The following is a 24,515-nucleotide window of genomic DNA, read 5'->3' as shown; positions in this document are numbered from 1 at the left end:
GGAACGAATACAATGTATAAGTAACACCAGCATAGAATATCAAGTAACACTCGTCTATACAAGCAACCTCTAACATGAAATTCAAGAAACTGCAGTAAAACAAAAAAAGGTAACAGCGAATACAATGTATAAGTAACACCAGCATAAAAATCAAGTAACAGTCTTCTATAACTTTCTCCATATTAGTTGCGCGCGTCACACCATCAAATTGATGGTGTGACTGGTCACACATGAGACGCACTGTTGATGTTTCACATACAAATGCTATTGGGTTGTTAAGATCGATATACTCCTTTGGGTTTAATCTTGCTGAGACAGTATTAATCATTCTGGTAAATACAAGGCGTTTTACTGTATCGTTTACTGAGACAGTATAGCATCAGAGACAATTTATTTAAGGAATATTTAATGGGTAACGTACTACTTATCATTGTTGCACAAGGAAGAAGATGATGGTTGTTATTTTGACGCTTATACCGGCCATCATACCGAACCTGTTAAGGTAAAGAATAGTCATGGCAGCCAAGATATTATCGTAGGTAAAGAATGAGTGAAAAAACATACTCAAAAAACCCAAGGAGCCAAGGGAACAATACGAAGTAAAAATATTGGATGGCTCAAAATTAAATATATATGAACCCTGTTAATAAAGCATACATTACTCTGTAATTTAGTTCTTCAACAACAAACTACTTTCTACAATTACTACTCTTGCGTTTCACAATTACAACTATACATAACAGACTACCATTAACTCTTCCTAATCTATGGTGAATAAAAAGGTAAAACGCCCCTTCGCGGACAGAATAACTCAGAGAGTTGTGTTAAAATTTATCAAAGGCCGAGGGAATGCACAAACAACATCAGGCAAAAATGTCATCATCCAAAATATATTCCTGTCTGTATGGATGGTTGTGTATGGAGAAAATAAGAAGATTCGATACACGAGTGCTGTACTGGTGAGGTGACAGAGCTTTGCACCCAATCTGAGCAACTTGATGGACCGACAAGCTTAAATAAATCACTGTGGTAATAAAGAACTAAGTTGCCTCTTGAAAAGTTCACCAAGTGCCCCACGAACATCCATCTGAAACAAGCACAATTTACAGGATTATTTTTCAGGGTCAAAATGCTTGTAAAGGGCATAACTAATGCATGGCATCTAGTTTTTTTCAACACCACTTGAACAACCTAAGACAATACCCAAGACATTAATCACATGCTTGACCCTACATTCTAGATATTTATGCACGAATCTGGAAGCCAATATAGTCAGATTCCAGTAATTTAGCCAAATCAATACAAGTCCAAGGCACATTTTCCTTCTTGCAGCCGTTGCCCTAAAGGAATGTCGACAACTGAGAAGAATTCAGATACTTACTAAGCAATGGATTATCAGAAATATCTTTGATTGCAAAATATTAGAGCTTTTATGGGGTTTTAGTTCACCAAAGACTACCGTACAAAACAACTACCCAGTTTTTTCACACTACAGGAGCTTCAGTTCTCACATGAGAAGTGATAACTGACAAGTCTCTTGAAATTTGATTGTAAATTACTACAGTAGAATTTTGTGCGAGTTAAGTGCATCAAAGACTACCATTAAAAACTTTGCACAAATTTTACAATTCTATTATGGTCGGAGCCATTGGATATCAAGGAGTCAAAAAGGCGGCAGCAAGTAAGTAAAAGAGGTTAGGGGCAAACCATGCTTGTGCCATACAGAAGAGGAACTAAGTTGTCTTGAAGCAATTTAAAATCAGAGGTGGTACACCAGAATAAAAGTGGAAGACGTGTTTTGGACTCAGCACAGAATTACAAATGCACTCACAGGCCACGCCTCCTGTGTCTCTGTGAGTACTACACTATTTCTCCGCCTTCCAAAACAAGGAATCTACTTTCCAAATAAACAGCCAACATCTCAACCAGAAATAATTATTCAGGTAACAAACAAACCATAAGATCCATACGTATATACTTACCATTCCGTGTGAACCAATTCACTAAACAGCACACCAATAGTGATTAAAAATCAGACTGTTATGTGAGAGCCCAAGAATAATAGAGGGGAGGCAAAATAACAATATTTTCAATTGAAGTACACGATTATTTTTATACTGTTATACACCACTTCTTAGAAAAGAAGTAAACTGTAAACAGTATTTATCTTTGAATCGTGCTCATGCATTCAGCAATATCGGTAGCAGAGAAGTTGGTGCTTGCAGTTCAATGTTTCAACATACTCACATGATAAAATCCAATACAAAGTAAGATAATCACCTGATCACAGCACACAAGCTTGGTAAGCAATGGGTAGAACTCTCTTAGATGTTTTCTGAATACATGACTATTCATAGAAGACATGCCTTTTATGACCTGCATAACGAAGAGACAGAACAGTCAGTTTGAGCTAATAAAATTTACAAGGACAATTTGGTTTTTCTAATAGTTATTACTTGAGGACTAATTATATTTACCAACAAAAATGCATAATTTCGTCCTTTAAAAGACTTAAAAACTCCAAAATTCCAATATTGGCTGGACCTTCGGGATCAGAAGAAAATTGGACAAGTAGCAAAAAAAAGTCTCTCATGAATAGCAATTAATTCTCAATAGAGGCAAAAAAGAACAATCAAAATAAACAAGTGTATATGATGATACATATGAATCATTGAGACATGCGGAGTGGGGGACTAGAAAAACATCCCCCGTGCACCAAAAGTAACCTAATACAATGGAATAACATCTATCATGTTTACCACCCAATAAACTACTAGTCAAATGGCTATTTTGTAGGTGACATAACTAGCCGAATAGATTATTTAACAGTAAACTATACAACAAATTATAAGGAAAAAATCGATGGCATGTTGAAGTCTATTTATCCGGCCACATGTTAATTGAACAGATGGCAATCTACAGTCAAATATTTCGACTCTTCACACATGAATCGCAAGCAGTTATACTAGAACTTATCAGAAAATGATATTTGAATCTAACAAGCCGTTTGGTTAAGATCTTTGATTGAGTGGCAACTGCTTTTAATGCATATCTATATAAAAAAGAAAAATATTGAAGGAAGGCTGGAAGCGCAAAAAATAATGCACTGGAAATCAAAAGTGATGCACCTACCCTCACAATTACAGGAGAACGCAACTCCAGCACCTGATGAATTTCCATATCGGAAGTCTCTCCAGCAGCAGATTGAAAATCAGATGCCTCTTTCAATATATGTCCACAAAATGATACCAGTTTCTCTTCTGCCACCTGACCAAGATTCTCTTCAGCAGCAGAATAGACCTTTGTGCTTAGGTTGCTAGCGGTCGGGGAGGCATTTGAATCCTGAATGTCACTCGTTTCAAGATTGTTCTCTCTGCTAGTATCAAGTTCTGAGGTGCTTTTTTGTAATATATCCATGTATATACAGGTACTAGCCAATTCTTGGCGTAGAAGATTTAATGGAGGCCTGCCAGTATCAACGTGTGTTAATAAATGTACTTATCATCCAAGAAAAGAAAATTTAAAGGCAACAAATACGAGAGAATACAATCAACAAATCAAAAGTATTATTTTCAAGTCAGACATAGGAAGGTAATGGAAAAAGCAAGCAGAAATCAGCAATGAAAATGAGATGACAACCACTGAATCCTTATTGTTCTCAAGATTTCTGTGAAAGAGAATAGAGGCAATCCCAGGCCCACAGCACACATTGCTGAACTAATTATACAGCACTACAAAATTTATGCATGCAGAGTAAGAGTAGATTTTACTATTATAAGTCAGCTGCATGAAGCTATAAGATGAATTGGAAACCATAAACTCCCATAAAGGTTTGTGGAACTGGAACTTTTTGTTAAAGCTTGTTGGCTTATAACAGCTTTCACGGGAAAATCTTTTGCAGGGAAGTTTGGAAAACAGATAAGTGTAGTCTAGCGAAGTAGCAAGTTAGTTAAACATGACAGGCTTCCCAGCTAATCATTTCCATTATCATTGAGAGATGGTTGTACTCAGCAACGCATCATATTGCTTTATTGATAAGAAAAAGTATTTTTTGAAACCACAAAAAGAGTAATACCAGCACTGTCATACTGCTAAATAATCCTTGAGGACATGCAGGTGGTAGAAAGGTTAGATAGCTAGTGCGCACTCAAGAGCTGCACACGAAAGATGGAACCAGTAGATTTTTGTTTCTCATACCTAGGATTTTCGGTTGAAGAAATAGAAAATTAAGAGTGATGATCCAATCAGTTGTCTTTAAGTTGTGCACAAATTTATGACTGCTAACGAGTCTGCAGAGAGTAATATGAATATGAAGGTTTGAGGCACAGTTTGCAGTGCTACCCATGCGTTAAAATATCAGAGTAACAGGGGTTGAGTTCAAGAAACAAACACACCAGATTTTTGTAGTTCATTAGCGTACTGACATTAAAACAAACGTGTACTGAGAGTAATACAAATCAAGTATTTCAAAGCACAGATGATACATTCTCCTCATACGATGCTAATAAGCAATACAAATTCATGAAGGAGCTTCAAGCAGTAGTTACCTTTCCACAGAAATGTGGCGCATGCGCAATCGAAGGTTAGGGTACGAATTATATGAAGCAGAAAAGTCCAATATGGATAGCAAAATTTCCATGATGGTAACCTTCTGCTGGGCTTTCAACTTAGGCCAAAACTTTTTCTGCAAAAAAAAATCAAAACTAAAGCTGAATTCATAGCATAACTGAGCATAAACAATATGCACATGATTGGTGCAACATGATGTGCCCATCACACTACTGCAACGTAAATAACATTAACATTACAATTGTCTTAAACATGCCTTTCAAAAAATTATCTTTAAACATGATTAATGCAACTGCATGAACTCATGATTTATGGATATGTGCATAGCATTTTATAGACAACATTAGAGCTGAGCCTATTGTTGTTTCTCCATTTAACACACCACATTTACAAGTTCCTTAAACTGAGAAAAGGTCAGTCGTATTATCTAAAAGAGGTTCCACAAAGAACACTATTATCAATGAAAAAATGATCTCTTTATACAGCTCTAAAAACAAATAGCATGATTTTAACATAAGTCTAACGTCTAGGTTTATAGAAATTTGGGTTATGTCTACCAAAAAAGGTGCCTCGTAGAACAGTGGAAAAAAGGGTTGTCTACAAATTTTGAAATAAAATTAATGCAGCCAGTTTGTGTCTCATGGAAAACGCCTTGCCAAGGGGCAGCGGCATCTTGGGCTTAAGAGCTTAGGTGTGCTTCAAACACCAATCTATACTGCCTCTAAAAAAAGCTAAGGCATGCATTACTCTTTCTACAGCCAACATGACCTTGATGTTCCCTGCAAGGAATAACTAAAAAATATTGTGCATGTATACTCAAGAATATATGAGAAGTTATAGTTGTTCACATTATACATACTAAAGGAAAAAAGATCCATACCTGAATACTATCTATTGCACCGAGAAGCAACAACTGAGTGATGCATTTACCCCTAATGGTTGTTAACAACAGGCTTTCTACTTCGTCCTTTGTATCAAACTCCACAGTTTCAGGGAGCTAACGATGACACAAGTTCAGATCAAAAAAAAAAAACGAGTTCAGAACACTGGCATAGCAACAAGATCGAAAGTAAAAGAACCATGCAAATATAGTGAACTAATGGAAGCACAGTATATGGGATTAACTCAGAGAAATCAAGCATAAAAACCACAGCATAGACGCCAACTTTTGCAAGGAGAAAAAAGTATCTAACGAGAAAGAAATTGTAGGGCGCAAATTTCATAAATGAGTTATAAAGCTAAGGCTCATTGAAAGGAACCCTTTCGAATGGAGTGGAAGATTTTTCGTTTGACTTTTGGACTATAATGGACCATGTTAAAATGGTTAATTAAACAGCCAAGGGTGTTTTTCATCATGATTTATGAAGTAGCAGACTTAAGCAAGCAGCTGTTGCAAACCAGACTAAAGGTCAATGGAAGCTGCCTCTCTGTAGTCGCATGGGTAAACCTGCTTGCATCAGACATTGTGGTCATGTTTTTATTGTCCTTTAATAATACAAAACCATGGAAAGCAAGAATCGAGTATGGGAGGTAATGGAACACAGATCACAAATTAGGTTCAAATACATTTAGATATGTGCACATAGGAGGATCAGACAAGAAGCTTACTTTGCATTCATTCAATAATTCAACCAATTAATACCAAATAACCATGAACTAAAACACCATAAAACTCAAGGGAAAGACTAAGAAATATGCTCCTGACAAGGTCTATCTCATCAAGATAATATCTTTCAAACTCTTAAAAAACTTTATCCCACAGCTTAAACTACACTCTTGGAAAGATCAGCAGAACAGAGGCTGACTCAAAAGAAAGGTCGTCCAATTCCCCAAAGTCCCTAATTGCTTTATTGAAATAAATTGAAACAAGAATCTATTGCAAACATAAAGAGGTAAATCAGTAATCTCTCTGTGCCTTTTACTTTCTTGTTTCTCTTTTTGAGCGGTGTCCTTTTGATAGGACGGCTTGTTGTTCTTTTGTCTAGCACTCAAGTGTCTCTTTCGTGTCTTCAAATTCATTCCTTGTAGAAAAAGACAGAGGAAGTCCAGCCCTTTATTTTGAGAAAACCAACCACTCCTTTGATCTACACTTGCACCCTATTCTGCAAGGGTACACTTCCTACTCCTGATGTCTGTAAAGGAACTCCGTAAAAAGGAAAAGTGCCTCACTGTCCCTTCTTCACAGATTCTAACTGCACTCACTCTCTAGCTCTTAGCATCCAATTAGTTTATCAAAGAAAAGTCTTTCTAAAGCCATAAAGTTGAAGTGTGGGAAAAAAAATGGCTCTCCATTAATCAGCAAAGCTATTAATATGAAGAGTTGTTTCCTAATTTTGAGGTTGGTTCGAAATAAAAGTTTTCAAATAACTGGACCAGAAAAAATACAGTGTGCTAGTGGACTCGGAAAATTAAATCAGAACCCTTCCACGGTTGTAAAGGAAAAGGATTTCAACTTGATGTTCCACAAAGCTGTTCTGTAAAGTGTTAAAAAACCAAACAACGACCTCTGTCATAGACCATTATGTTCTAGCTTCAATTCTATAACTAATTTTTAAAAACATTACGCATATTGATCCTTTTTATAAGATTTAAACTTATATTTGTGTCACGTTAGATGTTTAAAAAGTTATAATTTCAAGCATGATTTTAATTACTATAGAATTACAGTGAAAAAATCAGAATTATTCCCAATTTGTCAACTCAGTGTGATGACTGCAAAGTGCAACATGACTCCACAAGTCCAACATCCCGTTACCAAAATAATAAATTTATACTAGTATGGTGTGGACCCCAGAAATTGCATATTCTAGGGACTCTTGCAAGGAACCAAATTCTTCAAAGATATTTGAGTTAAATAATTACCTCTGTTAGAGGTTGCACAGCTACATCTACTTCATCGTACTTTGCCTTGGAGGTGAAGCTTCTGAGAAAACGGTTTTCCATTACATTGCCCATTATTCTTTGACCTAAGCTCTGAGATGGAGATGGTAATCCTGTACAGTGTAAACTTTAGCTTTACCTTCTAAGCCAGTTGGAACTTGACCATGTTGCTATGATTGCTATCTAGTACTATCTAATATCTACAAGGAATTGGAAACTAACCTTCAGACACTTCGGAATGCAAGCGAGGGCCATTAGTGTCACCTTCATTCCCATCAAATTGTCTGTTATTCACAGACTCGAGGTCAATGGAATTAGCAGACACACCATCACCTACATCAGTTTTCGAATCCCCTGGTTGTTTGGGTGTACTTGATTGTTTGAAACCGAAATCATTCAGCAGTTCAAGTGGTTGTGTAGCGTAAGAAGCATCTCTGTAGGCCAAAGGAAGCAGCATTATAGAGTGAATTAAATAAACAGAAAGAAAAAAGCAGGTACTAACCTTATGCTTTTTAATAAGGTATCCCAGTCATTATCACTGAACTGATGTCCTCCAACTTCAATAAGATGTACAAGTGCACCAAGTGCTATAGACACCACTGATTGGTCGGTCTTCTTGGCGCAATCCAAGAGTAAACTAAGCAATGGTGGCAGCATAAAACATACCTCCTAAAATAATAGAAAACAATTCATTATGAAACAGGGTTTTCATTTACGATTAAACATTCCCATCAGCATGTAGTAAGCAATTAAGCATACAGTATCAAGTAAATCGGAGAGATAGATGAAGTGAGAAATGGTGACTCAACGTGAGTGAGACATCCCAAAAGAAGAAATGAAAAAGAAAAATGTAAACATAGATAAAAGTAGTATGGCAGCCTCTATAAAATACAGAAGAAGAAACACGCAAAAAATTTACACGCACACGCACACACACACACACACACATATGTATATATATATATATATATATATATATATATATATATATATATATATATATATATATATATATATATATATATATATATATATATATATATCATTCCAAAACCTTCTCAAGTTCTCTTAATTTCAGTCACATATGTTGTGACTTTATCATACAAGTTATACGGATACTTATACTCCCAAATCTCAAGTGATAAGCTAGATAAATGAGGGGAAACAAGGTATTATTTCTTTTGATAAGACCATTGAGTTATTAATTAGGCTTTTAGCTATGCTTAAGCTTCTCTTCAGTATTTCTTCTAAAGCCTTTTGTCTCTTTTAATTTTTAGACCATATGATCCTATGATAAATGCTCCAGCAACTCAGGCTTAATCTATCTTTTATCCAGCAAAACGTTAATTTTTGCCTCCATGGCAGTAAACAATCAGGCCAGATTCACTATCAGAGATAATAAAATGTATAGGAGGTTTTGAAAGAGAAGACTGTTGTTCTTCAGCAATTACAAACATAATCATTATTACTTAATTCTCTAACACGCACAGCCAGCCCCCCCCCCCCCCCCCGGGGGGGCAATCCACAAACTGAAAAGGGCAAATTAATGCATGAAAGTAGTACACTTTGGGCTAATTCACAAATGTAGTAGCAAATTGAGTTCCCGTACCCAATCTTGTAATAGAAAATTAAGTAACAGTGAGCCTAATATAACTTTTTCATGTAAAATCATCATATCGGCATAGAAAACTAGGAGACGAACATGATAAGCTGGGAAAGGCAACATGCAGGCAGAAGATCAGGATCTACCATGCACTCCACCTAGCAAGGAGAGTAGTGGCAACAGCCAGCTCAATGAACTACTACAATTTCTTGATAATGAAAAGGAGTCATATAAGAATAGCTGGCGATCATATGCATGGCTGAAGTATATTGTAACTTTGGACTTTGTTAAGTGATTAATTATAAGAAAACTTTCCGAAACTACCTAATACAATGCACTTATTGCGATAAACTACCTTATAAAAATATGTGGCCGCAAACTACCTTTAATGATTATTTTTTTGCAAAAAGGTACCTCCCACCGGTATCAAACCAGTTGCCAGCATTTAAGGCGTTAAGACTTTTTGTACTTTTTCTCTTCCTTTTCCCTCCCTTATCCTTCCTATTATTTTCTCTCTTCACCAAAGACCACACAAAAACAAACGCATAAACAAGTACCCTAAAAGGCTAAAACTTAAACCTTTTTCTAATAAAAAGGAGGACTAATTTGGATTACAAAAGTGATTTTGAAAACTCAAAAACACACAATTCCATAAAGTAACACCAATGTAGCACTTCCATATTAATAGATTGCGAGCTCTAACAATGAAATTGAGAAAGATGGGAGTAGACTCTCACATAAGAGAGAGGGGTTGAAGAAGAGAAGAAAGGGAAAGGAAGAGAAAAAAAAAAAAGTTCCAACGCTGGAAAATTTAGTCAATTGGCTGGATTCCGGTTGGAAGTGCCTTTTTCGAAACAAAAAAAAAAGTAATAAAACGTAGTTTGGTGCCGCCTTTATGATGTAGTTTCTTGTAAAATGTGTCCTATTTGGTAGTTTCTGACAAATTTTCCAAATAAGGAAGACCGATAAGCCACGTTGATCAAATTGTGACCCGACTATGCTTCTGTCAAAAAAAATATTTTCTCCTTTTTTAATCGCTGCATCTTCTTTGTACACGCATATTAAGGAAACTCAAAAGTAAACAAAAGTGATGACCAAGGGCAAGAGATTATGCATAAAGGGAGGAGAGAGAAAGTAAATCACATGGGTGGGCAAGGCAAAGCTGACAATTCACAATCCAAAACATTCCAAATATGGGTATGTAGCAATTAAAAGTGAACTTCCATAAAAGGGAAACGTAGCAACTGAAAAATAACGGAGGATGAAGATCAGAAGCAGGGGAACCTCCAACCTGCCCATCAAAATCAGGCCTGATTTTCATTTTAAACCAAGACAATTCAACAAGTTGTTTCACCGACGAAATCAAGCCACCATGATAACAGATTGGCCTCGAATGTCTCCAACAGTACAAAGGTTTGGCAGATAATGGCTCATCTTTAATGAATGAAAGTCTAGCAGGGGATTGTCCAGGGGAATTACGATTTACGATGATCAAGTTCAATCATAAAACTTATGAGGGTTCAATTATGAATTCACGATGATCAAATTCAATCAAATGTAACGGAATGGCCTTTGTTTTTATTTCATGATTTTATCATGTTAGAGAGTAATAGCCCAAGAAATCTTTGAAGTAACAAATCATGACACAAGAACACGTGATGGTTATTCCATGCCATGCAAGGCATGAAAATCTTTGCATAAGAGACAATTCAATAAAATAGCCAAGAGTCAAAGATACAACGTACCTTGTAAAAAGTGTTGAAAAGGTTACACAGCAACTGAAGCGAGTGAATGCAGGTTTCATGGAGCCACTCATCATCAGAAGCGGTCTCCTTTCCAGCCTGTCTTACATGGTCAAAGATAGGAAAAAGGACTCGGCGGAAAATACTCTCCCAGAAGGACGGAGAGAACTTGCTACCCCTCTCATTCAACAAATCAAACAGAACTTCTAGCGCACAATTTCTGACCTCGGCTCTTGGGTCTGAAGTAAGATCTGATAAACCAGCCAGCATTGGAAACCAATAATGCTCAGTCACATCAAAACTTTCATCTGGGTTCACATCAATAGGCTTTAAAGCACCACCAGGCACAAGACCCTGACAATTGACAAACCACCAACCATTTCTTAAATGAAAGTAAAGGGAGACATAAATGACTTTGCATATTACACCACTTCAAAATACAATACCGCCAAAGCAGACTACATGGCATATTCTAGTATCGAAAGCATTTGGAAAAAAAGCATGGTTTACATCCCCAAGATCAAACCGGTCCCAACTTCAAATGGCTTGAACTGGAAGGATTGGGGATGAGGAAAACCAAACGCACAAAATCAAAAACCAAGCCCTTGTTCCAGAATGAAACACCTTAAATGACTTTCTACAAAAATTTACAACATTAAAAAAATGAACTGTAACAGGATTTACAGAAACTATGGATCAATGACATAAAGTGTTACTGGACAATTTTAGCAGTTTACTGCGGAAGACAGAGAAGGACGCACTTAGGTAGATAGGGTGTATACTTGTAGGATTATTAACCAAAATGCAATGGTTATGCATACATGACGAACTAGGTGCTTGACTTGAGATGTGAAAAGAAGAATGAAGCAACAACGTTTGATGGACAGCAGTTCCACGTGGCTAGTCAAAGAAGAATGCATAGACGCTAAAGCCACACTCATAAACTATGTTGCACAGAAACGAAATTGGATATGCAGAGACGGTGAAACGGAGAAATGTCTAATTAAGATTATAAAACCAGTTTTTTATTCTTCTCAATTAAATTTTTAGAAAATAGTTATTTCTTTGCAAAATCAATAAAATACAATTCTCAGGTGCAGTAGTTTTTGTAGCAAATAATTCTACTGATTTATAATAAAATAGGATCAAAAAAAAGTTGGAAAGAAAAAAGAAAATATTTAGCAGAAGAATGTTTGCAATGTTATTGATGGGTAACTTTTCCCCTATTGTGTCACACGCACCAAAGTAATTCCCCTATAGACAAATATCTTAGTTTCTCATAGTTAGAAACCAAACATGAAACTTCTTTTTCATATTTACAGGGAAATAATATTATAGCAAATGACGACAGCAGACCAGCAGTTACCCAGAAATATGGCCGCTAGCAGATAAGATCAGAATCATCAAATGACCATACACAAAAAATAAAAACAAAATTATAACTGCTGTAATGCTGTTTGTTGACTAGAGTAAACCTAACCTCTGCAAGTCGGTCTTCACAAATACGCAATAGTGCAATAGCCTTCAGACTTATGCGATGGGAACTTTTATTGTTGGCAAACCCAATAAGACAGTTGACACAGTCCATAAAGCAGTCTCCAACAACTTGATCAAAATGTTCCAAGATCACTGATAGTGACAGGAGTGTCAGATAACATCACTTCCTCTAGTACATCAAGCAAAGACAAAAAAAATCATGACAGCAATGCTCACCCTGCTCCACGTTTTCAAATGCACTTTCAACTATGGGTTCTGATTCATCATCTGCAGCAGCGGTAAAAATCATAAATACACTTCGCCAACCTGACTTTATGCTTCCCACCTTTGATTTTATCATCTGTAAATGACAAACACGACATAAATTTTAATAACTAGGGTGATACTCAAAGTTAATTCCTGTAAACACAGGAAGAGAAAGAGAGAACAATTGAAATGTTGACTCAGGCACTCAGCAACCTGAACAATGCAATCAACAATGAGCCTTCTCGTGGATTCACTTCTACTATTCCGCATAAGGACGACAAATGGCTTCAAAATGTCATTTTGGAACGTAAAATTGGTGAGCTCCTCGCGTTCTAAATATTTCATGCCAAGTTGTCGCAGGGAATCAATAGCATACATAGCCACCTTCTCATCATGATGACTTCCAGCAGAAATAAAGTGGTTGGCAAGGACAGACCATATTCTAGCCCACACCTGAAATTTTCAGACATCCAATTCAGATGCATGTTCGTGAATCAAGAAGATCTTTTAAGTATCCTCTAATCTCACTTCAAAATAAAAAATATCCTCTTAAGTGTTAACCTATGATAAAGTTCATAGCTATATAAGTACACAAAAAACATGCATGTCGTAGGGGCTTGAGGGAATACCATACGTATACGGGCCATGTTGTAATAGCTTATTTCAACGAGTTTCTGTAGACTAAAAACACGAGCTGGTGTTTGTTTTAGTTCTTCCGCAGAAACACCACAAAGAGCTGTGAAAAACTCAACTATTGCACTGCTGGGCAACCTAACGCTGTTCAAAAATACTTGTTCCGTAGGTTTTCCTGCTAACTCTCTTAGAGATTGAAGAAGTCCATCCCTAGAAATTTGATTTGATCCATGCATTACAGTTGCAGCAATAGCAGGAGTTGAGGTGATATACTCTAGTCTAGAAATGCATTCCAAAACGGCATTCCAAGTGTCCTCAAGAGAATCTGTATCAGACTCGCATAAAGCTAGCAATGTTCGCAAAGCTTCAACATTTTTGCTTCGCATTTCCTTGGGTGCATGCAAGAATGTGAACCTGTACAAAAAGATCAATCAATTTAAAACTGTTACATGGTATTATTGATACCTAAAAACTTTAGAAGAAATTCCAAACAAATTCAAAACACTTTTCTTTAGAACTGGTAATCACATAAGAAATGAAAGGTCAACTGAAAACAAAAAGCATCTTAAATGTCCTTAATTCATTAACAAAAGTAAAGTTTTCTCAATAATACTACATTTTTCAAACAATCGGAAGCAACAAACTGTGTTAATAAGATAGAACTCTCATCAGATGAACAGAATTCAAAATTATAAATATTAATTTCAGTGATCGTGTTTCGTATGTTCTTCAGGGCAAGATAAGTTAATACAAATTTCCCAGAATCTTTCAAGATGATGAAGGATCATGTAATATATTCTCAGATAATTCAGAATCTAAATTCATTAAGAATTCTGAATACTATTCTCAGAGACAGTTTTCAACTTTCAAGACCAAGAAGAAACAACTGAGAGTAACATTGTAAAAGAAAATCGCCCTTTTTGAGAGATGAATTCTGCCTGCCTGATTACTAAGAGCGTCAGGTCTATCAGTGGAGGTTTTTCTGGTAAGCGGCGTAAGCCTCGCAGCTTTGGCCTTGTTTGGTAAATTGGCGGTTGGTTGGTTCACTTAGCTTGTTTGACTAGTTTGTATTGGCTTTTTTGTTGGCTGTTTGACTTTTCATTTGATATAAAATTACATTTGGTAAAATGGGTTGTTGGATATTATTAACAACTTCAAAAGCCAAAAGTAACACGACAAAAGATACTCCAAGCAGCTTTTTCATTTTGGCTTAAAAGCCAACTCTTTAGCTGGTTGTTACAAAACATAACTTTTGGTGCCAAAAGCCAATCAAAGAGCCAATGAATCATTTAACAAACAAGGCCTTTGTCAAGAGCATGTTGCCCGTATGCCCAGGTATGAACGAAAATCTAGGAAAACCATGCAAAACATCCACAGGGACTGATTTCGAGATTAAGAGTAAAGCTGACATTTAGGAGAATCCCGTCTAAAATGTGACTGAATCGTAGTTATAGGTCTTGTACACACAACTTACAAACAAGAGGGGAGAAAAGGAGAGAAAGAGAAGGTTAACAGACAAATGACAGAAATGAATTCAGAGAAAGTTTAACATCATCTTTTAAGTGTAATCGCTTGGCAATACAAGTTACCTGACTAATGACGTTAAGAAGGCATAACGCATCGTATCCATTCCTAGGACATGTGTAATGTGAATTCCGGACTTAAATCCCTCCATGCATGCCACAACCCTTGACTTATTGTCTCCTTCCTCCATGATAACCGAAAATGCGGCAAGTAAAGGCCACCCTACTGCTTCTACCATGGGCCTTATGTGTTCGACTTTCTGTGAGGTATAAAAAACCCCCCTTTCTGTACCCTTATTTCTGAATATGGCTTGTGTTTGCTTAACTATAGCATCAGTCTCAGATTTTGATTCTGTTGAAGATCTACTTCTAGGAAGAGCCAAATTAAGGATGCTGACCAGGCGCCCTCTATCTTCAGCTTCTGGTTTCAGTCTGCTACTCTTCCCAATGCTTGGCAGATCATCTTTCATTTTTATTTCTTCTTTTACAATAGAATCATAAATCTCTTCTAAGAGTTCCTGAGGTGCGGTCTCTTCAGCATCAGTCATGGTATTCATACGAACAAAATCAGCCTTCGACATTCTTGTTGGCACCACAGGATTATGAGCATCTGTGTTCAGCATAATGACCGCATAGGCAAGAATATATGCTGTATCTGCATTCTTAAATAAAGCTGGATTGTCTGCACAATAGCTGCAAAGGACAGAGTTCAAACACTTAGTAAACATCCAGAAAAACAAAAAGGTAGTTCAAAAGAATGAATAAAGGCTGGTAGCAAGATTAAACATCACAGTAGAAACACTCACAGATATAGATAAACAAAGCACTTAGCCACAAATCTAGCACAAAGTCGCTACAAACACCCAAATGATACCCATTTGGAAGGACTTAATGTTAGCGGGAAAAATAATTTGGGAGTTTGTCTTCATTGATTTATTACTTATCCAATGAATTTATACAACACTAAGAAAAGCCCCTAATAAAACCAACTGATGAAAATAACCCCCTTCCACATAGTTTTATACTTCCTCAATTCTTCACATACTGCAACATGGGTGGAAGGCACACGAATTTTACATAAAAAAAATAAAAAAAAAAAAAAAAAAAAAAAAAAAAAAAAAAGTGGGCAAAGGTGAGAGGGACCACAAAAACCATGTGAATTGCCTATAAGACCCATGTTAGAAAAGAACTTAGGAAATGTCGGCAAGAGTAAATTGGGTATTTGCGTATGAAGAGAGATGATGGAATTCCTTCCTTAAAAGGAAATGTCCCAATATTTGTAAAACTTCCTTAAAAGTTAACAAGAGCGGAGGAAGTATATGACATCCCTCCATCAACAAGAAAAAAAAGTTCACCTTAATGAAGGGTAGCCTTAAGAAGTTATGATCTAATGGTTAAACTAAAAAATGTATTCTTTCACGAAGATGGAAATTTAGGATAAGGAAAAATAGAAGCAGACATTTTATTTTGGGATTGAACATGATAGGGAACGGAAGTCTATGGGGACTCCTATAACGGTATTGGTTTGATTTTGAAGAAGGGCATTCCACAAGAAGTTGTATGACAAAGTAAAGGTTCCTATATACCTTAATAATACTCCCTCCATTCCTGATTATATGCCGACTTAACTAACTTCCCGAATTCCATATTAGTTGTCTCTTAGTATCCCAACACAAATTACTAGTCATATTAAATATCAAAGTAAATTTATCAGCAGTTTTGAATACCAATTCAATGATCAACAACCAAACAATCACAAGAGTAAACTTAAAGAAATTTTAAAGAATTGAGTAATTAGAAGGCTAAGAGGCCATTAGAACTTAGAAGTCACCCACTCATTAAGGCTAGAAGGAATTTTATACTGCAACATTTAAACAATTGTACTTAACCACTTAGGCCTTCCACCCTGAGGCAGAAGACTAAGGCCTGACAGAAAATAAAGAAAAACTGTTGTTACAAGATGCACATGAAACCGCATTTTGGCAAATCAAGAAATTGAACATGAGGGAATTGTTTTAAGACAGGGAGAATCCAATAGTCAACTAGTAGGTTGCATGTGTGGGATTCAATACATTTTTCGGAAGAAAAAAAAACCAGAACCGAGTATTATAGCTAATTCACCTACCAGAAGCTCCCATGTGAACACATTTTTAGACTGATGAAATAAAAAATACAGTTACAAAAACCCACCGTTCAGCAAATTTTTCCATAATACGGTCAATCTTTTGAGCTTCTCCAGGAAGTCTAAAACCATTAAGAAACTCTCTTATTGCTGTAGCAAATGTCATTCCCGAAAAATTCATGGAATCAACGTAAGCATGCATAACAGACAAGGGGAACTCCTCATGTTGTCCTAAGTAATCACCAATCATAGCCTGCAAAACAGAGAGCACAATAAATATTATCAATTACATACTAGCAAGCATACAATAAGTCGAATTGTACATACTACTTTACCTTGCTTAAATTGGAAGTATTCTTTAAAAACTCTGCAACAGAGGCAGGAGTATTTTCAACCAGCTTATTCGATATTAGATAATCAACACCCTTGCTGGACTGCCTATTGAACTGCAGCAGGAAGAAAACAAAACGAAGACATAAATGATAAATCCCAGATCTCTAGCCAATTAACAATTTCAACAAGACAGATTGGTGATGGGTTTTCATTCTTTTTTTAAGAAAGGAAGATGGGTATCTTCCTCTATAGTACATCACAAGTAAACCCCAATACCAGTACTTGTTTTGTCATTCAATATCTTTTGATTCATTCCCCCAGTAGGGTTTTTGTACTACCAGCTTGCTGTTCACATATTCTGCTCACTGACAAACATTACTGACATTGTAAGACATTGCAAATATGTATACCAATGCAAAACATATGTGAATTTCACCAATATGCACACATAAAATATAAGCTAAAGTCCGTTTCATATCCTACGGCAACTTAGAGATCGATAACTAGTTCTCGGATCTTACCATAGCTATTGCTGCTTCCATTGTGGACTTATGAGCCTTTGCCTTCTCAAAATCACTAGAAACATCCTCTTTATGTTCCAAGTTGACCGTACCTTTTCCAGAAAGCTCATCATCAAGGGAATTCCGCTTTTCTGATTCTTTAAGTGACTTCTCCCAGTCAACCAACGATTTAACCACATTAACAAGACACTGAAATGAAAGTAGGCGTCAAGGCATAAGACTTCAAAAAAGTTACAAGAGGGTGTCAAAAACCCCATGTACATATTGGCAACCCTAAACATTCAAGTTCATGATTCAGCAGTTCATGGGTCGAAAGCTACATAGCAAAGCATGAGCAAATAAGCCTCAACCGTAAAAATGACATTGCTTAAATCAGGAATTGGGTACATAAGACTCTTGTCTTAGGTATAACAACGAGATCTTCACTTTCCCTGATCTTGTTGCCTAACTTACCTAATCCTCCAATCAGCCCACGAACCGCGAACCGAAAAAGCGAATTACAACATCAAAATGGTATAATTTTGGTCTAATTTGGCAAATTAGGTAGCGAATTGCGAACCCGTACCCAATCTCATACTAGCGAACCAGGTAACAGTGTCTGGCATGAGACCATTTTATAAAAAAAATAAAAACAAAGCAAAAAATACATATTCTCTTTTTAAAAAGACTGCCTTTAATATTGTTTTAAAAATTAAAAAAAGAAAAAAAAAAAAAGACTGCCTTGACCTAGTAGTTGTATAAAGACGAGACTACAAAAGAGTTGCATGATACTTCCTCCGTTCATTTTTACTCGCAACCTTTGTCATTTTCACGCATGCCAATGCACATCTTTGATCATTATTATCTTTAATTCTCTTTAAGTAAAAATTATAAAAAGTTAATATTTTGAAAATACACATTAAGACGAATCTAACAAGATCCCACATGACTATGTTTATCTTACGTATAAATAACTAATAATGGTCAAACTAGAATATGTGAATAGTGTAAAAATCACAAACGTTGCGAGTATTAGAAATCGGAGGAAGTATAACTTTTCGCAATCACAAATTCACAACCCAAAAGTTATTTTCATTTATTATTTATAGAGAAACAACATGAATCTATGTCTTCCCAAATCAAGGATCTAGTCTGAAGAAGCCTCTTTCGGCATTTGATCTTCCCTCGTAACTGTAGGAGCCTCATGAGAGGCACTACAAAATCTCTAAGCAATGGTTCAGCGTGAAATTTTGGATCTTTAATAATCTAACAGCAGCAAAGAAAAAAACCCTGCACATTTTAATTTCCATAAGTTGTTAATCAAAGACAAACCTTATCCAAGTTACAAAATGTTAGATATCAATGGTTGAGACATGTTTGCCACGTTATCATTAAAAAGAATGGCTGTTAGGACAGAGATAGCAGATAATTCACACAAACTTTAAAAATTACCCAGCTCTCAAACATTTAACTACAGTATTGAAGTTTATAACATTTACGAAGTATAAAATCGTAACAAAGTTGAGTATTCTATTTTCATCAACATCTGGTACAGCTGCCAATTTTTAAATTTTGGTACAATGGGAAAGTCAATACTCAGTGGCAGAGATAAGAATAGGCAAAGAGGTAAAATCATAAAAACAAGACAGCATAGATAAGTAACGATAATGAAATTAGAAAAAGAAAACCAGATGAAAATATAAGTAATAAGTCATTACCAAGGTTATGGGCCAATAACTAAACCAAGTAGAAATCAGTTCACCTGCAGTGATGAACCCTTGGCTGATGCATTTTGAGCAGCACCAACAGAATTTGGATCTGATGCTTGAGTCCCTTGAGATATTTTTGAGAGAGTTGTAACCTTAAATTAGCATTAAAAAAGAGTCAGGCAGGGGCAAACAATGTCAAATGACCACTAAAGAAACTATTCAGATACTAAAGTAGAACAAGGCTAATACCATGCGTTCAAAAAGGTTCGGTGCACCAAGGTCACAGTCATAATTAACGTATATGTCCACAAGCATCTGTGGATCCTTGCATACCTTCTCAAGCATCCTACAAAACTCCTCCGTTTGAGAAACCCATGGAAATGAGACGCAGTGCCAACAAGAGCACCATATCATGGCGGATGATTGAAATGCCACAAAAAAAGAACCTTACCTAAGTACACTTAACCTCTGATTAGATGGACATTCTGCGTTATCCAAGTACCTTAACACTATTAAGGGAAAGAAGATCCCAATTTCACCCTGGAAGAAAACAGCAAAAGACTCAGGTGGAAGATCATGGAAACTAACCCTTCAAAGCTGACGAAAGTAATAGTACCTTAAGACTCTCTCTAAATCGTAACAACAATACCGCAAATATTCCGGCTGCGTGCTATCAACACAAACAGTAGACCATCCAATTATATTTAACAGCAATAAAATAATGAACAAATTGATATAGGATTATAGAGTCAGAAAAAGTAGATGAACCTGGAAGATTACAGGGGATGATGAGACACATGCCCTCAGCAAAGTGTAGGAAAGATATGCTTTCACTGAGTCAATGAAATGGAAGTTTTTGGTAAATGCATGACTGACACCTTCCAGTAAGCCCTGCAACCAAATTTCCTACTTAAAAACAGACATGTATATAAAATAAAATAAAAAGAGAGAAATAAAATGTATAGAGAAGGAGAGGTTATAACTGAACAAGAAATGAAGGGCAATTGCATATTCCCAATAGGCCAATACTGAAACAAACTGATATGACAAACACCCTAGTCTATGTTGTCCCTTACATACAGTGAATGTAAGATCATTTTTCACCCATACAAACCAAACATTATGTTGCCACACACCTCTCCAGAGAAAAGAAGAAGAATGTGTAGGGAAAAAATAACTTCTGAATTTTGACAAGAACAATAACATGAAAAAAGTAAGATAAGCACGCTTTAAGAAAGATTGAAATTCAGACAATAGGTTAATTATGGCTTTAAAGAAGGTTTTGCCCTTCAAGTCCAAATGCTGTTATTACGTTTGACACTTTGAAACATACAGTTCTTTTCTGTTACTTTCTTATTCTTCAAATATAAATTCATTTGCCTCTCCCTACCCCCTTTATCCTTTGAATTCATTTGTAATAGACTTTTATTGCCTTATTGGTGACCTAGCTCCTTGGCAACCAAAAGGTATATCTCGTTCACGGATTTGGAGATAGGAATAGGAGAGAGGAGAGAGAAACAGAGAGAAGGTAGGGAGCGAGGGCAAGCCAACAATTTGCCTTGCATTATAAATTATTTTACTGCATGCACATTTTTATTGTGAAATCTTTTTCCAAAATAACTTTGTCTTTCAGCATATTGGATTAGCCATCCTCCTGTCACTCCTTCGATGCTATTGTGGTGTCACGAGCCCAGATCGAAAATCCAGTATCGGTCGGGTCGCAGGATTGGTTGCGGTGTCTCGGTAACGGAAGTGATGCCCTAGTCGCGGACCAGGTCGCGGTTGTTCTGTGATACTTCCTCAATAGAAGAAAAAAAAAGAGAAAGTTATGTGATACGACCTCCGTCCCTTATTGTTTGCCCCATGCACCAAATGTACTTTATTAATAGTTGGGTGAATGGAATGAGAAGAGATAAAAGTGGTAGAACCAATTGTATTTTATGTGAGAGTAAAAGTTGTGGTCCCATGGTTATTTTTAGTAATGGGGCAATCTTTTAGGGACAAACCAATATAGAAAATGGGGCAAACAAAAAGGGACGGAGGGAGTATATGCTTATAAAAGTGCGTCAGATTATAATTTAGCAAGACTAAGCAAACTAGTTGATCTGATTTGTGCATATATGTTAGTTAGATGAGAAGTACACGCAAATGTCTTATTAAAATTAGAAATATGTATAATGAAAGTTGTATCCTAACACTTGAGTCAACATTTAAGACAGTGTTTCCCTATCTGAAATTTCCAGCCCTAGCAGCTTTGACATGTACACAAAGTTACAAACCCGACACTCATACTCCTGACCTCTGAACATAGATCACTAAGGGCATTAGATACATCTGACTTACTGATAATCTCTTCTTTAATTTTTTGGTATACAGGCATTTTCTTTTAAAAAGAGCCTCTCCACCAATCTCAACAGATTAGGAGCCAACAAGGGAAAGAGAGTTCCATATCTCATTAGGCATCACCTTTGAAACCCATTCACAAGATTCAAGGCCTATTTCCTGACAAGAGCGCAGGGCTTCCACCATGTGTGATTTGCAAAAGTCGAATATTGACACATGACACAAAATAGAGCTTCATATAGAGATTAGGTTGATACAATTCCAGTGACAAATCTGACAATTGCAAGCGTAATGAAATGATTATGTTAACATTAAACATGACGCAACATGATCGGCCAATAACATATACACTTAAGAACATGGTCGGCCCCACCCCAGCACCCCACCTCCCTCCCTTAAAAACAAGGTCAATTTGTGTTGGAAATTGTTACCTCATTCGCTAGCGCCCCCCCCCCCCCCTCCCCCTCGCAAAGTATGACACAATACGCGTGAATTCGTACAATGGTACACTTTTGGACTAATATAAAAAACCTAGGAAGCGAATTACTTTCCAATACGGCAATACCCCTTCTGCAAATCAGGCAACACGGGATTGAATTGATCAGAGGTCCAAGGAAGCCAATGCTTTATATGTAGCACCACTTTTCCCCCTAAGGCGGCGATACCCCTAGCGGATTAAGTTCGAAACCAGTAACATCCACTCATGCAGTAATATAATATGTCAATGAAATTATTTTTAAATTACATAGCCAGCAAAATATCAATCAAACAACCAGATCCCATACATCAACCAGTAAGAGCCTAAGAGATTATATAACATAATTATAAATTTATAATTAAAGATTGAGAATAACCTGCAGAAGCTCTAGGGATAAAATGCGTGTCTTTGTTGCAATTTCATCATTGTCTTCCTTCATACCCATCTGAAGACAGTTAAAGAATTAGTAATTAACCTGGGAAAATGCAAAATTCACAACAGTATGTTTGTACAAACAAACCTTGCAAAGAGTGCGGAATAGGAGGAGGGCATCACGATGCCCTATACTCATGCTCTCAAGATCCATACCACTTTTGCATAAAAGAATGACATTAGGTTACCATCATGAAACATTTCTTAAGAAAGTAACAAACACACTTCAACAGAAAAATAGCTAAGAACTGCATACTGTTTTGTCTTATTTCCGTCTTCAAGATGCACAGCCTTGTCAAGCATGGCCTCCAAACCCTGCAAAACCGATGCAGCTTCATTAAAATCCAGAAAGTGTTACTGTGGATAGCAACAAACACAAAGTCCAATAGTTCTTTAATGGAGAGGACGCCGAAATAAAAATGTAAGATAAACTTCAAGAAACAACAGCAGTAAAAATGCTACTTCATTAAGCACCTTTATGTCAGAACCACCAGCAAGATTTTGGAGTTCCTCTAAAGATGCAATAGATGCATCTTTCACCGGGTTTTGAGAAAGTGCATCACCTAGTGTCATCTCTTTCTCAGTTTGGCCATCCGCGGAGCACGCTTCTCCACTTGCATTTGAACTGTTTATAGGTTTAACTTCTGTGTGTGCATCAGAACACCTTGAACTATGATCCTGAACCTCCTTTGAGACATTATCGATACTCTGAAATAATTTTAAATAACATTATTTTTGTGCTTCAACGTTTCCTTTCAGAGCAATCAAATAATAGTAGAAGATTGACATATATCTCATACCGGATCAGACTCCATTCTGCGGAATATGATACTGATCATTTGGGTCAACATTGCCTTTGATGTTGCTTGATTTACGGGGCTTTTGCTGCATCACAGTAGTTATCATGTCATACGACAACTCCAAATTAATTTACTAACTTATGTATGATCAAAATACGTGGCATAAAGGTTGGAACTCTTGGAACTGGCTGCTAAAATGGTCAGGAGCTGATAAGATCAAAGTCAAAACTCCACCAGGAGATAAGTCCTGCGATTATTCCCACTAAACTCATATTGTGCGATTATTCTTTCTTTCAACTTTTGTTTGGAAGGCCAAAAATCTGAAGTGGGTGAAAGCTTTTAATTAGGTTGCTACTCTTGCTAATTTGGGGGGTCTGAAGTGGGTGAAAGCTTTTAATTGGATTGCTACTCTTGCTGATTTGGGGGGAAGAACAAGGCTTGTGCACTTTATGTCTTCCTTACGGAGAGACAGGGAATCATCATACGCATTGTCAACCAGGGATGTTTCTGTGAAAGAGACCGTTCATTTTGTTAGGTCTTCAAGGGGCTGTCCACTTACCAACAGATGTTCTGGATCGTATTGTTACAGATTCAATATATGAAATACAGATGGCATAAGGGACATTGAAGTTTGTGGCAGGCTGCTTCATTTGCTACTCTCTGCTTTGGGTTGGGTGAAATGACAGAATTTTTCGTGGTCAGCATTTCTATCAGGGGGCACACCTTCACGGGGTGTCCCCTGGCATGTCTCTTTCTAAGTAGTGTGAGATTTGGGTTCTATTTTCCTTTTTCCTTCATTTTTGTGGACTTCTGGTCCTCCTTTCTAATTTTCTAATTCATTTTTTAAATAAAGTTCTTTTCAAATAATAGAAATGATACTCCACTAGCCAAAGAGACCGCCAATGGGCTTAGTATCTATGGCTAGTGGGTCTCAGTGAACTAGATTATAAACCGCAGATTCACATGGTTCAACTACCGAAGAATCGCTGCTGGTTTACTGCCCCCGATTGTCCTCTGGCAGTCTGGCTTACAAAAAAATGCTACAGATGTGTGATCTCTTTTTTTCTCACTAATCAAAATATAATGAAAAAAAACTTATTTCAAA

General features: G+C 36.6%; 1 protein-coding gene across 1 annotated transcript in view; it reads right to left on the bottom strand.

Moving 5' to 3' along the window:
- Positions 1-600: 600 nt before the first annotated feature.
- LOC110798071 (brefeldin A-inhibited guanine nucleotide-exchange protein 5) overlaps positions 601-24,515 on the bottom strand; it is a 29,427-nt gene continuing 5,512 nt past the window's right edge. The window contains exons 7-33 of the mRNA XM_022003207.2: positions 23,411-23,495; positions 23,085-23,318; positions 22,867-22,925; positions 22,699-22,768; positions 22,555-22,623; positions 20,126-20,248; positions 19,974-20,027; positions 19,809-19,897; positions 19,607-19,703; positions 19,411-19,509; positions 17,670-17,858; positions 17,151-17,261; positions 16,884-17,068; positions 14,760-15,386; positions 13,167-13,584; positions 12,751-12,990; positions 12,508-12,631; positions 12,275-12,423; positions 10,798-11,148; positions 7,952-8,118; positions 7,672-7,883; positions 7,432-7,562; positions 5,450-5,566; positions 4,548-4,684; positions 3,133-3,466; positions 2,281-2,376; positions 601-1,087 (exon numbers count right to left, since the gene is read on the bottom strand). Coding sequence (XP_021858899.2) covers positions 1,022-1,087; positions 2,281-2,376; positions 3,133-3,466; positions 4,548-4,684; positions 5,450-5,566; positions 7,432-7,562; positions 7,672-7,883; positions 7,952-8,118; positions 10,798-11,148; positions 12,275-12,423; positions 12,508-12,631; positions 12,751-12,990; positions 13,167-13,584; positions 14,760-15,386; positions 16,884-17,068; positions 17,151-17,261; positions 17,670-17,858; positions 19,411-19,509; positions 19,607-19,703; positions 19,809-19,897; positions 19,974-20,027; positions 20,126-20,248; positions 22,555-22,623; positions 22,699-22,768; positions 22,867-22,925; positions 23,085-23,318; positions 23,411-23,495 — 4,633 coding nt within the window. The 3' untranslated portion in view covers positions 601-1,021. The remainder of the gene's footprint in view (positions 1,088-2,280; positions 2,377-3,132; positions 3,467-4,547; positions 4,685-5,449; positions 5,567-7,431; positions 7,563-7,671; positions 7,884-7,951; positions 8,119-10,797; positions 11,149-12,274; positions 12,424-12,507; positions 12,632-12,750; positions 12,991-13,166; positions 13,585-14,759; positions 15,387-16,883; positions 17,069-17,150; positions 17,262-17,669; positions 17,859-19,410; positions 19,510-19,606; positions 19,704-19,808; positions 19,898-19,973; positions 20,028-20,125; positions 20,249-22,554; positions 22,624-22,698; positions 22,769-22,866; positions 22,926-23,084; positions 23,319-23,410; positions 23,496-24,515) is intronic.

Source organism: Spinacia oleracea, chromosome 4 (assembly GCF_020520425.1).
Source record: "Spinacia oleracea cultivar Varoflay chromosome 4, BTI_SOV_V1, whole genome shotgun sequence".
NCBI lineage: Eukaryota > Viridiplantae > Streptophyta > Magnoliopsida > Caryophyllales > Amaranthaceae > Spinacia > Spinacia oleracea.
Note: the sequence above shows the minus strand (reverse complement) of the source record. Positions and strands in the feature narration are given on the sequence as shown.